General features: G+C 39.2%; 1 protein-coding gene across 1 annotated transcript; it reads left to right on the top strand.

Annotated features, from left to right (window-relative positions):
- The first annotated feature begins 185 nt into the window (after nucleotides 1–185).
- ssh1b (slingshot protein phosphatase 1b) lies at nucleotides 186–10,747 on the top strand. The gene is made up of 15 exons (XM_042724114.1): nucleotides 186–840; nucleotides 2,284–2,321; nucleotides 2,431–2,531; nucleotides 3,090–3,154; nucleotides 3,247–3,368; nucleotides 3,458–3,526; nucleotides 4,002–4,067; nucleotides 4,167–4,361; nucleotides 4,555–4,648; nucleotides 4,737–4,865; nucleotides 5,316–5,362; nucleotides 5,465–5,611; nucleotides 5,742–5,942; nucleotides 6,378–7,005; nucleotides 7,189–10,747. The coding sequence occupies exons 1-15, from the start codon at nucleotides 769–771 to the stop codon at nucleotides 8,122–8,124; spliced, it is 2,910 nt and encodes a 969-aa protein (XP_042580048.1). The 5' UTR covers nucleotides 186–768; the 3' UTR covers nucleotides 8,125–10,747.
- The last annotated feature ends 3,114 nt before the right edge of the window (nucleotides 10,748–13,861 follow it).

Genomic DNA, 13,861 nt, shown 5'->3' with positions numbered 1-13,861 from the left:
GGAGGGAAAAAAATTTTCTAGAGAGAATTTGATTGGGCAAATATTTGTGTAGTGCAAGATGAGTCATCAATATTTTCAGTATTTTTGATTTTGATTTTTCTAGGAAGAGTACAAATCAGCATATTATAGAATAAGCCCACATTAATTGAAAATAATTTAAAATATATGTCTGCTAAATTAAAAAAAACAAAAATGTCATTTCATGAGGTATTTTGGAGTATTCAATTTGCATGACAAAACACAGACTCAGCTCCATTTTTGGTTGCTGAACCATACAAATTTCTCCTCGTCATAGGGAGGAAAATCTGGCCATCAAGCATTACGTTAGTTTCGAGATAGTCGACATCATAAGGGCTTGAGTAGTATGTGGATGATTGGGTGTTGAGTCTGCATAGGATGCACTGTTGTCAGGGAGAAGTGCAAGTCACCTTCACGCGGTTGGCCCAGAAGCCCATATCTAACGCAGACGATCACAGAACTACACCAACCACGGACGGTTCCCGAAACAAGGTGCATTATGTCTGGCCACTAAATCAACGCTCCAGCCGCGAAGATAGAGCACAGACAGTTGTTTATTGGCATCGTTGGCGTGAATGAGAATTTGCGGAATCGCCGAGTTGTATGGCAAAGCCGATGATGGGTTTATCGCTCCGCTAAATAGATTTAATGCGCCTCTGAATGCATTAACCCCGTCCCTGGCGGGTCCAGAACAGGATATCTCGGACCGGAGCGCCTGTGAGGTTTCCCTGAACGCTTTGCAGCACAGCCATGGCTCTGGTGACTCTGCAGCGCTCCCCTACACCCAGCGCCGCATCCTCAGCCAGCACCAACGCGGGGGAGGTGAGTGGAGGCTGACCGGCGGAGGAAATGCCGGGGATGCATGTGTAAATAGCGCCTAAACTGCTAAAATTAGCCGGGCCTGTTGCTCGGGGATCGTTTCTCCTTTCTAATGATGTGCAAATGTGATACTACAAGAAGTCACCGAGTTCAACCTGCCCTGTAGACGAGCGCATGCTGAAGTTAGCGAGGAGGAGGTTGTTTTTAGGCAGTGTGGATGACGATGGGGATTAACTAGATTTGCCAAAACAAAGCAAAGCATGCCAGTGCTGAATTATGTTTCTCTTGTTGAAATGAAGGAATATATTTATGTTTGTGGCTGAACTTTATGATCATAATTTTCCTTTAGTGACTGTGTGCATGGTGCAATTGTTATTTCAGTTTATCCTACCCTACATTCAATAACATTACCTTATTTGGGTGTGTTGGGGATAAAGTGGTAGCCTAATAAATCGGCTGCCTTGTATATACTGAACGCAGTATCAATTCAGTCATACCACAAATATGCTTTACACCAATTTCTTAGTAATATGATACTTGTGACCAGTTGAGCGTTTGGCAGTTCTCACTATGAACGAAACTCATTATCATTTGATCATTGAGTCGAATCTTTTCAAAGAATCGGTTGAACCGATTCATAAAACCACTATGAAATTAAGATTACAATTGAACTGAATGTTTCAGATTGGTTTACGAGTAAACGCCTCATAACCGAGAATTCTCCGTTCTGGCATGTGCCATTGATAATGAGTTTAAACTTATGTAATATCAAGTGCATTTTGAATATGAATGAGATAGGAAAAAAAAAAAATTTAAGCTCATGCAAAAACTTTTTCTGAGAAGTGAGGTTAATTATGTTTCATACAGTTTAATATGAATTTAAATTATATTTAGTTTATAAATATAAATTTAGTTTCACTTGACTTAACAGGGGCAGATAAAAGATAAATAAGACCAAACTAAATTACCCCATGACCTTTTTTTTTTTTTTTTTTGGAACCGGTTCTTTGAAACGAACTGCTCGAAAGAACCGAGTCTTCCCCTCACTACTCTCAGCACACTCACTGCAATGATGTCATTGAATAGATACTCTGCCTGGTGACTGACCAATCATGGGACCCAGAATATTGTCATGATTTTGCTGTTCAGGCTTCTTTGAGACAGCCCACTAATGAGCTAGCCTACTACAGCATAAGCCCACAGTAATGTCCCTCCCTGAGGCTTTCATTTTTTTTTTTTGTAATGTGCCCTAAATCTTATCCAAACTGTTTTGTTTTGCCTAAACATAAAACGTTTCTGTGTAGGCCTACTATTTAAAGAATTCCGTTTAAGGCTTTGTATATCTAAACCATAAATAGAGGTATTCAGAATTGATTGATATATGCAAAGTAATTTCATACAGTATAGGGCCCTTTGTAATTCCACTTCTGCTGTTTTATTTGTCAGGATTTAGGGAGTGATGATGATCGAAAGGCAAACCTAAGGTCGGTGCTATTTTTATTCATCTTATTTAATCCATTTATCCTTTTTTAACTATGAAAATTAATCTTAATTCTGGAGTGTCTTCATAATTGTGTGTGTGGCCTATTTCAGCCTGAGTGAAAGTTTCTTCATGGTAAAAGGGGCAGCTCTGTTTTTACAGCAAGGCAGCAGTGCACAAGGGCCCAGAACACCCACCCATCATAAAAATGCAGGTAAACCCACATCAATTTCATGTGTGTGAAGAATTTGAAAACTTAAATAATGAAGGATTTAAGGGAATAAATGAAAAGTATTTTGCATCACTGGATATTACTGTCATTTGTTTAACATTTCTATCATAAAACAGTTGTCAAATATTAAATGTTTGGCTGGTTTCATCTTACCTTGCACTATGGCACAGTTAAAAGTGAAGTTTTTGGTTTCTGTGAACAGTAAAGCCTTCTTTTTTGAATTAGATTGGCCATCTCAGTCATTTAGATGCGGATGAGGCAAAACAGCTTGAAAATTTAAATTTTAAACGTTTTTGTCATTATATCAGCAAATATATCAGTGCGTAATGCAGTGCAGCAGAACAGCATCAAGATTATCAAATATCGGAGCAATTTGGTCATTTCTGATTATTGGGAGAAAGTATGGTGGTCCACAACAGTAAAAGTGGATTTTCCATTAACAGCTTCAGCTACACTGTTGATGAAAATAGTGATTTAGTGTCCACAAATCTCTGATTTTTGTTTTTTAATTGCTAATTTTTGTTGCTGTTGTTGTTAAAGGGGATCTACCACAGCATCTACAAGTAATGATAAACACCCTCCGTGCCGAGGACAGAATTAAATTAGTAAGTGACAAACATTGTGTCCAGTACAATGTAGGAATGGCTACTCATCGCAATGTGCATAGTACACCAACGTACACCATCTCCATTAACAGGTTGTTAGGTTAGAAAGCGGTTGGATGGACCATGTGCGGTACATGGTGGTTGTCTACACAAATGGGCGTCAGGACACTGAAGAAAACATACTGCTTGGGATGGATTTTACAGATAAGGACAGGTAGGAATCTGGTCAGTCCGGTCATGATCCAAATGCATTCTTTATGCTACACTTATTGGTAGACACAAATGTTTGTTTGTTTGTTGTAGTAAAAGTTGCTCTATTGGGATGACTCTTCCACTTTGGAGTGATACCAAGATTCATTTGGATGGTGATGGGTAAATATCTTAATTCACTTCCTGTAAGGCAAGTTAAATCCTACTTCTAGGTTAAAACCTATACTTAAATAACTCATAGTGATTTTCCTGACTCAATTCTATTTTGTTTCAATAAATGCTGTTGGTTTTTATCTCAGTTACTTGATTGCTTGCGCATACCATACATATAAAAATGCACCGTCTATCTTTGGTCACATTTAAAATCACTTTATATATGTGTGCAGAGAATGACAGGTTCAGGTTCGGTAGGGAATAACATGTTTATATTCTCTGTGCATGTGACCTGGAGGCTATTGGCAGACGCATTATGTACAGTAGAGAGAATTTTCCACTGGTTTGTGGTGTTAAATTGTTCCACTAACCAACCCTGGAAAGCAGCGTCATCCTGCTGCCTGCTTATGCATTTCTGTGTAATCATGAATTATGTCATAGCTCGTATTTTACATGCCTAAACTCCCCTCATCTCATCCCCCAGAGGTTTCAGTGTGAGCACAGCAGGAAGACTACATGTTTTTAAGCCTGTGTCAGTCCAGGCCATGTGGTACGTTTACTGTCAAGTATCCTCTGATAGTATTTTTTTTTATAGTGTGTTTTCACGTACTTGATAAATCATTTATGTTTGACTTTATGTATATTGCAGGTCTGCCCTCCAGGTGTTGCACAAAGCATGTGAGGTGTCCCGCAGATACAACTATTTTCCAGGAGGAATGGCCCTTACATGGGTTGGCTATTATGAGAGCTGCATCTCCTCAGAGCAGAGCTGTATCAATGAGTGGAATGCTATGACAGATCTGGAGACCACACGGCCTGATTCGCCAGTCATGTTTTCTGATCAGTGAGTTATATGTCCGCGGATAGTGAAAAGTAGGATGAATCTTACATGCTACAGCAGACTGATAAACTGATTGTGGTAAAATAGGTTTAAATATTCTTATATGGTACTAACATTTTATTTTTGGAGCTTATTATGGGACTAAAACCCTAAAAGATTTAGCTTATATTAACATTGTTTTTCATGTCATGCACAGGCCAACAGAGAGAGAGAGAACAGAGTGTATGATCAAAGCCAAACTCCGAAACATAATGATGTTTCAGGACCTGGAAAATATTACTTCTAAGGAGGTATATGTAATGAGGCTTTTATGCCATGGTTTACACGAATGCATCAGCCATGGAAGGAGATTTAAACTGAATCCTTTCACTTCTGTAGATCCGAAATGAACTGGAACAACATATGAGCTGCAACCTGAGGGAGTATAAAGAGTTTATTGACAATGAGATGCTGCTAATCCTGGGCCAGATGGACAAGGCTACACTCATATTTGACCATCTGTACCTGGTAAAGCTTCCTCCAAGATTTCTTTGCCATCCATGTTTGATTCTTGTTTGCTCAAGATGTTTGCTTACCTAAAAAGCCAAGCACATAGTGTGAGTTCACTGATAGGGCTGGGAGGAAAAAAACAAACCTGCATGCATGCACTAATGCATTGCCCTGCTTTCTCAGACGATTCTGGATTAATCCGCAGAAAAAAAAAAATCCTTCTGGTTATTGAAAACACCAAAACATTACAGATAAGTTCACAAATGGTAAGAAGGGCCAATCTGCAGCATTTACACTATGTAAACAAGCATACACAGGAGACTGCAGATATGATTAACTGTCACGATTAAAAAAAAGATAATTCTTAGTCGCCTTTAAGTTTACAACAAAATTACATGGTTATCGACAGGAGCTTTAAGACTCTAAAACAAATAAAACTATGGTTGTTGTACATCTCATTAATTTCAGGGCTCAGAATGGAATGCATCCAACTTGGAGGAACTTCAAGACTCTGGGTCAGTGCTGATATACATCGACGACTGTGCGTTGAGTTAAAATAATGCGTATTTAACACAAATCAGCAGTAAACAATCTAACATCAGGTTATTTTTATGCAGGGTTGGGTATATCCTCAATGTCACAAGAGAGATTGACAACTTTTTCCCAGGTACCTTTTGTTATTGTAATATCCGTGTTTACGATGATGAGACTACAGATCTGCTGGCACACTGGAACGAAACCTACAACTTCATAGTTAAAGCCAAGTGAGTTACTTTCAAGATTTGAAATGTGTGTTATTGTTTATGTCATGTGCTGTTTCATTCAATAAAGTATTGTACAAAAAAAAAAAAGAAGCTTTTTTTGACGTGGGTGCCCTGTATGTCTTTCATATAGGAAAAACAACTCTAAATGCCTTGTACATTGCAAGATGGGAGTGAGTCGCTCAGCATCCACCGTCATTGCTTATGCTATGAAGGAGTATGGATGGTCACATGAAAAGGCATACACTTTTGTCAAACAGAAGAGGAATATAGCACAGCCCAATCCAGCTTTTATGAAACAACTTGCTGAGTACGAGGGGATTTTAGATGCCAGGTGGGAAAAGCCAAGATAATTAGACACATGTCCTTTTTATTGCTGATCTCTTTTTGCTTTTGTATTCACATATAAATTTATGCATACACATTGTATTCCATTTTAATATGTGCTTTTGTTATTATGCACATTTGTTAATCATTGTGAATGTCGATGTGAATAATATGAAAAGAGCTGCTTGGGAACAGCATGAATTTCCATGCTGGTCGAGGGTGGTTTATGCTGGTTTGGTGCTAGTGAAAGATGTATTAGTTAGACAGCCTTTTGGGGACACAAGCCTAAAAGTCAACTGTTATTGGTGACCGCATAGTCTTTCAAACATGGACTAAAGAGACCAAACCTAGCTTCCTTTTGTCTTCTCAGTTTTCCTGGACTGTATTTTTTTTTTTTTCACAATCAAGAGGTGACTGCTACCTTTGTTTCCTGTCATTGTAGCAAGCAGAGACACAATAAACTCTGGCAACCAGACGGTGATGAGTATTCGCTGGAGGGCCTTCAGGCTTCAGCTGCCAGTGGTGACCAGACTCCTCAATTTTCCTCACTGCACCCCGATCAAGAGGAGACCGCTTGGGGCCATGGTGGAGCAAGTGCTTCCCCCTGCTGTGGAGAAGAGCCGACAGACCATCTCAATTACAACTACTACTTCCGGCGACTCTCAGACACCGCTCTGGACAGTGAACCTTCCACTCCAGTTCGAGGTCCTCCACTTTTAGGCATGGAACGAGTCTTTATTGAGATTGAGGACGTAGAGAGGGATGCATTGTTGGACGATGAAGGCTTCCCCATGGCTCACTTGGCCCTTCCTGGGGAGTGCACAGCGGCCCAGACCTGCGGCCGACTGGAGCCTATAGAGGACATGCGCTTGAGGCTGGAGTTTAGCACGGTGGAGGAGGAGGACGAGGAGGAAGCACAAAAGGAGGAGGCGGAGATGGCCGCCTTAGCTCGTGGCGAGGAGACGCCGAGGGAAGACGAGAGCCTGGCTAACTCGAACCGCTTTAACAACGAGAACGCCAACAACAGCAACAGGCTGGCCGGGAAACGCAGCTGCCCTTCTGGCTTTGACGTGAGTATGACGTCTTAGCTGTAGCGGCAGCTCTCCTGGCTTGTATGCAAGCTTATAGCTCAAAGAGCTCTTTTCTGTGAATCCATCCTAAACACTTTACATACTCTAAAGCATCCCGTACTCTTACACCTTTAAAAAACCTAACCATGCATTCTCCCTGCCTGTGTGTATTCATCGGTTTAGGACAGTGCTAGCATTGGAAAGCCCTACAAAGTGAAGCCCTCATATCAGTCGTGCCGAGACTGCCTGCGCCTGCCCAGCGGCCGCCGCTGCGAACGTCGCACCCATCGCCTTAACCTGTCACGTCACACTGGCCTGCCCAGTATGTCCATCCAGGCCCCCAGAGGACACAAATTCAGTCCTGTCTCCGCCAATAAGGTGCCTCCTCCTGCCCCTCTGCATCACATGAGCAGCGGGCACTGCCAGTGCATTCGTTGCTTCGGTCGAGCCAACTCGGACACTTGCCACAAGCAACCGAGCTGCGAAGACCTTCCTCAGGATTTGCGTTATTCCTTGGAGACTGAGGACAGAATGGAAGGGGAGGACGAGGGGAGCAAGGAAAGCTCCAGCAGTCCTGTGACAGAGCTCACTCTCCTGACGCTCAGTCTGGGTGGTGAGAGGCCTACGGCGGAGCTCAGTCAGGGGGCCCACCTGGATACACAGCTGGTGCAAATGTCCGGTCCTCAGTCGGAACAGATGGACTTGAGCATAGAGGACTCTGCCATAGAGGACATGGAAGTGGATGAGGGGAACATCCCCAGCTCGCACCCTGGCTCCAGTGAACTCCAGCAAACGCTCGCACCGGGCTCGGCCCTGACACGCAGCTCCAGCAGCGATAGTCTGCCGAGAATTCGCAGAGGCCAGCCGGGCTTGGTATGTCAGCGAGCTCAAGAGATCGAGACCCGTGTGCGGCTCGCCGGACTGACCATGTCCTCCCAACTCAAAAGGTCTAATTCACTTGCCAAGCTAGGTGACTTGGCCATCTCCACAGAGGACCTGACGCTCTCCACCGCAGTCTCCGTTGACTACGATGACCAAGAGCCTGCTATTTGCGTGCAATCCTCTTGCTCCCCCAAGCTCTCTTTAACTCCAACTGTGTTGCAGAGTTTGAAAAGCTGACTTCAAGATGTCAGAACTGCTTTCTCAGTGAATGGGACCGATCCAGTCCTACAGCCATCGAGAGCAACCATGGAGGCCAATGCTGCAAGACACCTCGTGAGAACAATCAGGCCAGGCTTGGACGTCCTTCCAGCAGCCCTTTACATAACTGCACTGCATTCTTCATGTGTCTGTCTGTGCTTTAACGAAGATATATATTAAAGCATGCTCTGGCTTGGACCTTCATTAACGGCTTTGTTGATACGGCTTTTCTTTGTCTTGCTAAAGGAAGCCCTACCTGTTAAGGTTTTAAAATACATGTGGCCCATCGATAGGTCACATAATCAGACCTTTTTAAATCAGCAATGATTTTCCTCAAATATTTGTTTGATCTCCATAATTTAAACTGTTTTAAACTTTAAAACCCAATTTTGTGCCCTTTGGTTGATATTCTAACAGCATCTGTGATATTTTGCCTCCCGGTTTGTTCACCAGCAAATTTAGGTGCTGCTGCAAATGAACCAATCATGCAGTTGTGATGATCTGATAGCATAAAGAGACAATTTATCTGATTTAGATGATTGTAAACCTTAAAGGTGCACATAAATGTGAAAATTAAAAGGGTGCTATGGAATAACTAATCAGAACACTTGTTATGTACTACTAATAATAGAAATTTTCAAACCATAGAAATTACTGGTTGGACCAAATAAGGTGGTAGGCGAGTATTTATAAGTTATTTAAAAACTGAATCAATTTAGATGTATATATTAATACATTTCCATGATAACATTTGAGCTATGGCTTTATTAAAACATGATCAAAATCTGAGCCCAAACCATAAGCTTTAAAAAACAGAAATCCATCCCTAATTGGCTATTAAAATTAAACACTGTAGTCCTGGATATTTAATTGGCAACTTTTTGGTAAACTTGCCTTCAAAAACCGTATAGTTCCACAAACCTGTGTGGAACTTTTAATCAAAATGTTGCTCCACAAAAGTACTTTAAGACTAAAGCTTAGCCTGAAATGTATGATTATGTTTTATTCCAACCTGATAGTTACTTGAATGACATCAACAAAGCCACATAATTATTGTCTATTTCCAGAGAAAAATGCAACATGAATGTGGTTGGCTATTTGTCTTACAACACTAATTTGCTTTTCAGCTGGTGTTTATCAGATCAACTACATCTGAAATGTGCTACTAGAGTAGCTCCTGTTATGTAATTTAGCTTAAGCTGTTTATTGTACAAATTGTAGCCTGTGATGTGCAAAAGGCTTTAGCAGCAACATATTAGTACAATACAGTCTTCAAGTTGATCATAGGATGTTCACTATTGTCCTTTAAAAGGTCCTTTTAAAGTGTCTCCTATATGAAGTGACATCTGATCATGACAGTCATGTACGTTAGGTTTTAACAGGTATGCACAGTTTGTTATAATATTGTGGGTATAGGGACCTGCTTGAGCTTGTCAGTTTAATACCATGATGGTGTATGATATTTGTGAAAGAACACAAAGCTTGATTAGTGCTCAAAGATAACTAGTTAAGTTTGCAAGTATTGGTTAAACTTGACCTGAATTATTTTGTCATATATTTATATATGTAATTTAATAATTAATGTTATTGGTCTTTGTGTTGCTTACTAAGGTTTTTTTTTTTTTTTTTTTTTTTTGAAAGAAATATGCAAAGTGGCCTGTGCAATAAGTGTAAGCAAGAATTTGAAGCGAATCATCTTTATTTATACAATAATGTGAAAAGTAACTAGTTTTCATTAAGAAGAATAACAAATGTGAGAGAAACGAAAGAGTTTTGAATGAAATGGGGTTTTTCTCCATGTGGTCCACTTGGGTTCAGTCACTGCTGTATTTAACTATTATGTTCTTATTTTTATTTTAAAGCTGTGAGACGTATTTCATATTGCTTTTGCAAATTCCAAATGATTTGGAACTTAAAATTTGCTTTTTATTTATTCATTTATTTTTCCCATTTAAAAAAAATGCATATAATGAGAACTTTCCCATTTCAAACTGTGTAGTCCTGGGGGGTAAAAAGTATTTCTGCAAATCAAAATTATGACGATTGCCAAAAGAAGATGGCCTCCCAAAGAGATCAAAGTTGTAGTTTTGCATACCTCCTCCCAGCTGCTGCTGATTTGAGTACAAGACATTTTTTTTTCTTTGGACATGCAAGTGCCTTACCTGTTGCCATTTGCAATCAGTTGTGATCTTTGGTAAAAACCGCTCTTTGTTTTGCAGAGGTTTTGTCTCCACCTGTTTGCGGTCTTTATAAAGCAAAGTTTATTTTGAAAACAAAAAAATTCATATTTTGAGGCTTACTCAAGTCTGTTTGTCTTTTCATTTTGATACTACACTTCATATTTGAATAGAGGAGATCAAAGTCATTTATTTATTGTCATGTTTTGGCATGTTTGAACACACTAAGCTAACAATAAAACTGGAAGATTGCCTTCAGCCCTAACTAAACAGCTCTTAAAAGTGACTTGGAACATACATCATCTATACACTGTACTTCATTTTGACCATTTTAAGTTGTGCTGCACTTTGTTTTATAATGTTATGTACAGTTAATTAAAAAAATAAATTGTTTATTGTCTGCATCAGAAATGGACCAGTATTGAATTTTTATAGCTATGAGGGGTACGGAGATTGAGAGAGAACTGTTGATGATTATTAAAATAAATGCACCACACATAATGATTCACTTCTTAGTATGAATACAAATGAGAGTAAAGTAAGTAACATGTAAATGAAGGAAAACTGTTGCTTTTCCTGACCTTTGAGTGCCGCGCAGAAGGAAATCTTATTGAATTAGGCAAATGTGATTCTGACATCACAAGACCAGACACAGGAGCTGGATTCAGTTAAACAGACTAGTGTTTTTAGTCCAATCCAAAGACGATTCTGCATCACTGGTGAGGATTTTTCTTCTTCTGTAGGAATACATGAACACGGTGAGATTGTCAGCTATATTTGTATTTCATATGCTACATAATGTGATTTCTGTTGTATTGAATATCTCTCCGGGTAGAAAGCATCTGCTAAAGACATACATATAAATGCAAATGTATTGGGGAATTAATTGTCTGAAGGAGATTTATTTTAAAAGTTACCCTGAAAAAATATTTTCACCTTTTTATTTTTACAGAGAAAAAAAATGTGAAATTCTATTTAAACTCATCACTAAACTTTAAAACATGTTGGACTGCATTAAGTTAAGATTATTTTGCATACAGTAGATAATCAAAAGTAGTCATTTGAATAAAAGGTGAGCAATTCCAAGTGTCTTAGCTCAAATACAACCACAACCAGTTTTAACAGTTTTTCCTCTACTTTCAAAAGTTACGAGAAACAAATATGGAAATTGTGTGCGTTGTTAATTCGAGCATTCAACTTTGTGCTCAACCTGCAAATTCATTCACAAACTCTTTTGGGTAGGGCAATGGGGGAGCTGAACATAGAGAATCTGGTTCTATGGATGGCCCGCTGCAAGCTGAGGCCATCAACCTCAAAATAACCTATTAGATTTACTGCGCAGGGCCTGTGCAATGACATAAGCATAATATAAGCTTGCCATTCATCCAGCAGCCCAACCAGCTGGGTTTAACTCTACAGCTGACATTCTCAGACAGAGTAAAGAGTCAACACAGCACACTGGACCCTTAAAATATCCCATCATGCTGAGAGGCACAAATGAGATGACATTTACTGATAATGTAGAGCCATTTTCATTCATGTTTACACAGACAGACCCACATTCACAAGCTGTGTCCTGTACCTTAAAATACAATAATGACTAGTCGACTTTAAATAAGCCTTCTTGAAGGCATGAATTTATCCTCATTATTTGACTTTTTATGTCTAGGTAAAACATTGTGCTTTTTTAGATTAGACAGCAGCAGAGGCACAGGCAGAGGACAGAGGACATGCTTACACTTTATCATATGTTTATATTTGGGAGGCTATTTTAGACTATTCTTCCCACGAGACACATTGTGACATTACAGTCAGCTGAGCATTATGGTTTGCTGCTTACTTTCAAACCACTGTGTAATGGAAGTTTTAGAAGGTCACTGATAAAGCCATGACCCTTATAGCCAGAGGTCACAGAGTTCATATGACACTGTGATGGAAACGGATCGGTAGATGTGTCTATTTCATGGCAACAGGTCACTTTCTGAAAAAAGGTTTTACTTTTAGTATATCAAAGTCAAAATAACTCAATTATAAACAATAAATAAATGAAAAGTCATTACTAAATAAAAGATAATTAATAAATAATAAATTGTTACTATAAATAAATCAGAAGATCTAAACGCCTTGAAATAGGTAGTGTGCTCCTGGTCTGTAAGCTGCTCTGTAAATCAATCCACATATTTGAAAGGGGTCATTTGATGCAATTTTTTAATTTTCCTTTCTCTTTGGAGTGTTACAAGCTCTTGGTGAATAAAGAAGATCTGTAAAGTTGCAAAGACTAAAGTCTCAAATCCAAAGAGATATTCTGTATAAAAGTTGAGACATGTCCACGCCCTCCTAAAACGGCTCGTTCTAACACTCCCCCACATCCCTACTTCAGTATGTGGGAAGATTTGCATAACGCCGCCCAGATGTTCATGCAAAGAAAGAAGGCATACCTATTCTCGTTGTAGTATTGTTGTTGCCGCCGCCGCAATGTCATATAGGCGCTGTGTGTTTCACTGGGAAAGCTTAGTTTGGCCTTCCAAAAGAGGACGATATTCGCTTCGTCATGCCTGGAGCTGATCCGTGCTGGTCGCTGAGGAAATACATCAACTTTGCACTGTGGATCGCTGAATCGGCTTTCACCGTGGATGAAGTGGAGTCCAGCCTGGGGTCGTCACATGTGGTTGCCGCAAGCACAAGGTACGCTCCTTCGTAGAATCCACCGCAAGTCGCCCACCTCTGCTCAAACAAGCCAGCCGTGGTTCACACAAGGCCGCGGTGTGTGACACTGTTTCGTTGAGAAAGTGAAACTACTTTGTTTGGCCTTCCAAAAGAAGACACGAAATCATGTTTATATCACATTTATAATGGGTTTTATGTTTATGTCTTGTCGCTCTGGCCGGACAAGGCATCACAATATGTTAAGAGGTGTAACATTTCCGTCACACGCTTGAAGCATTCGGCCAATCACAACGCGCTGGATAGCTGGCCAATCACAGCACACCTCGCTTTTCAGATCGATGAGCTTTGTAAAAATTGACACGTTTCAGAAGGTGAGGCATAGAGGAGAAATAATAATATACAGTATGTGGAAAATAATGTTTTTTAAAACCTTAAACCGCATAAACACATTTCATTACACCAAATACACAAAATAATGTTCTTTTTAGCAGCATCATATGACCCCTTTAATGCAAATTTTAGGATATATATAAATTAAATGTTTTTTTTAAATAAATGTAATAATAATATAATTTTTTTAATTAAAATATTATATTTATTAAAATATATTTACAATCTATATATTTGTATTAACAGAAAACCAAATTTTTATAGTATTTCACAATAATAGAGTTTTTGCTGTATTTTTTCATCAATGCAGCATTAGAGACTTCTTTCAAAAACATTAAAATATTTTACAGATCTTACTAACTTTTGAACAGTATATATATATATATATTTTTTATTATTTATTATTATTATTATTATTTATTAATTAATTTTAAAATAAACATTTTTTATTTTAATATATTCATATTCAGTTTTATTCATTT

The sequence above is a fragment of the Cyprinus carpio genome, chromosome B5 (genome assembly GCF_018340385.1).
Source record: "Cyprinus carpio isolate SPL01 chromosome B5, ASM1834038v1, whole genome shotgun sequence".
Classification (NCBI taxonomy): Eukaryota; Metazoa; Chordata; class Actinopteri; order Cypriniformes; family Cyprinidae; genus Cyprinus; species Cyprinus carpio.
Note: the sequence above shows the minus strand (reverse complement) of the source record. Positions and strands in the feature narration are given on the sequence as shown.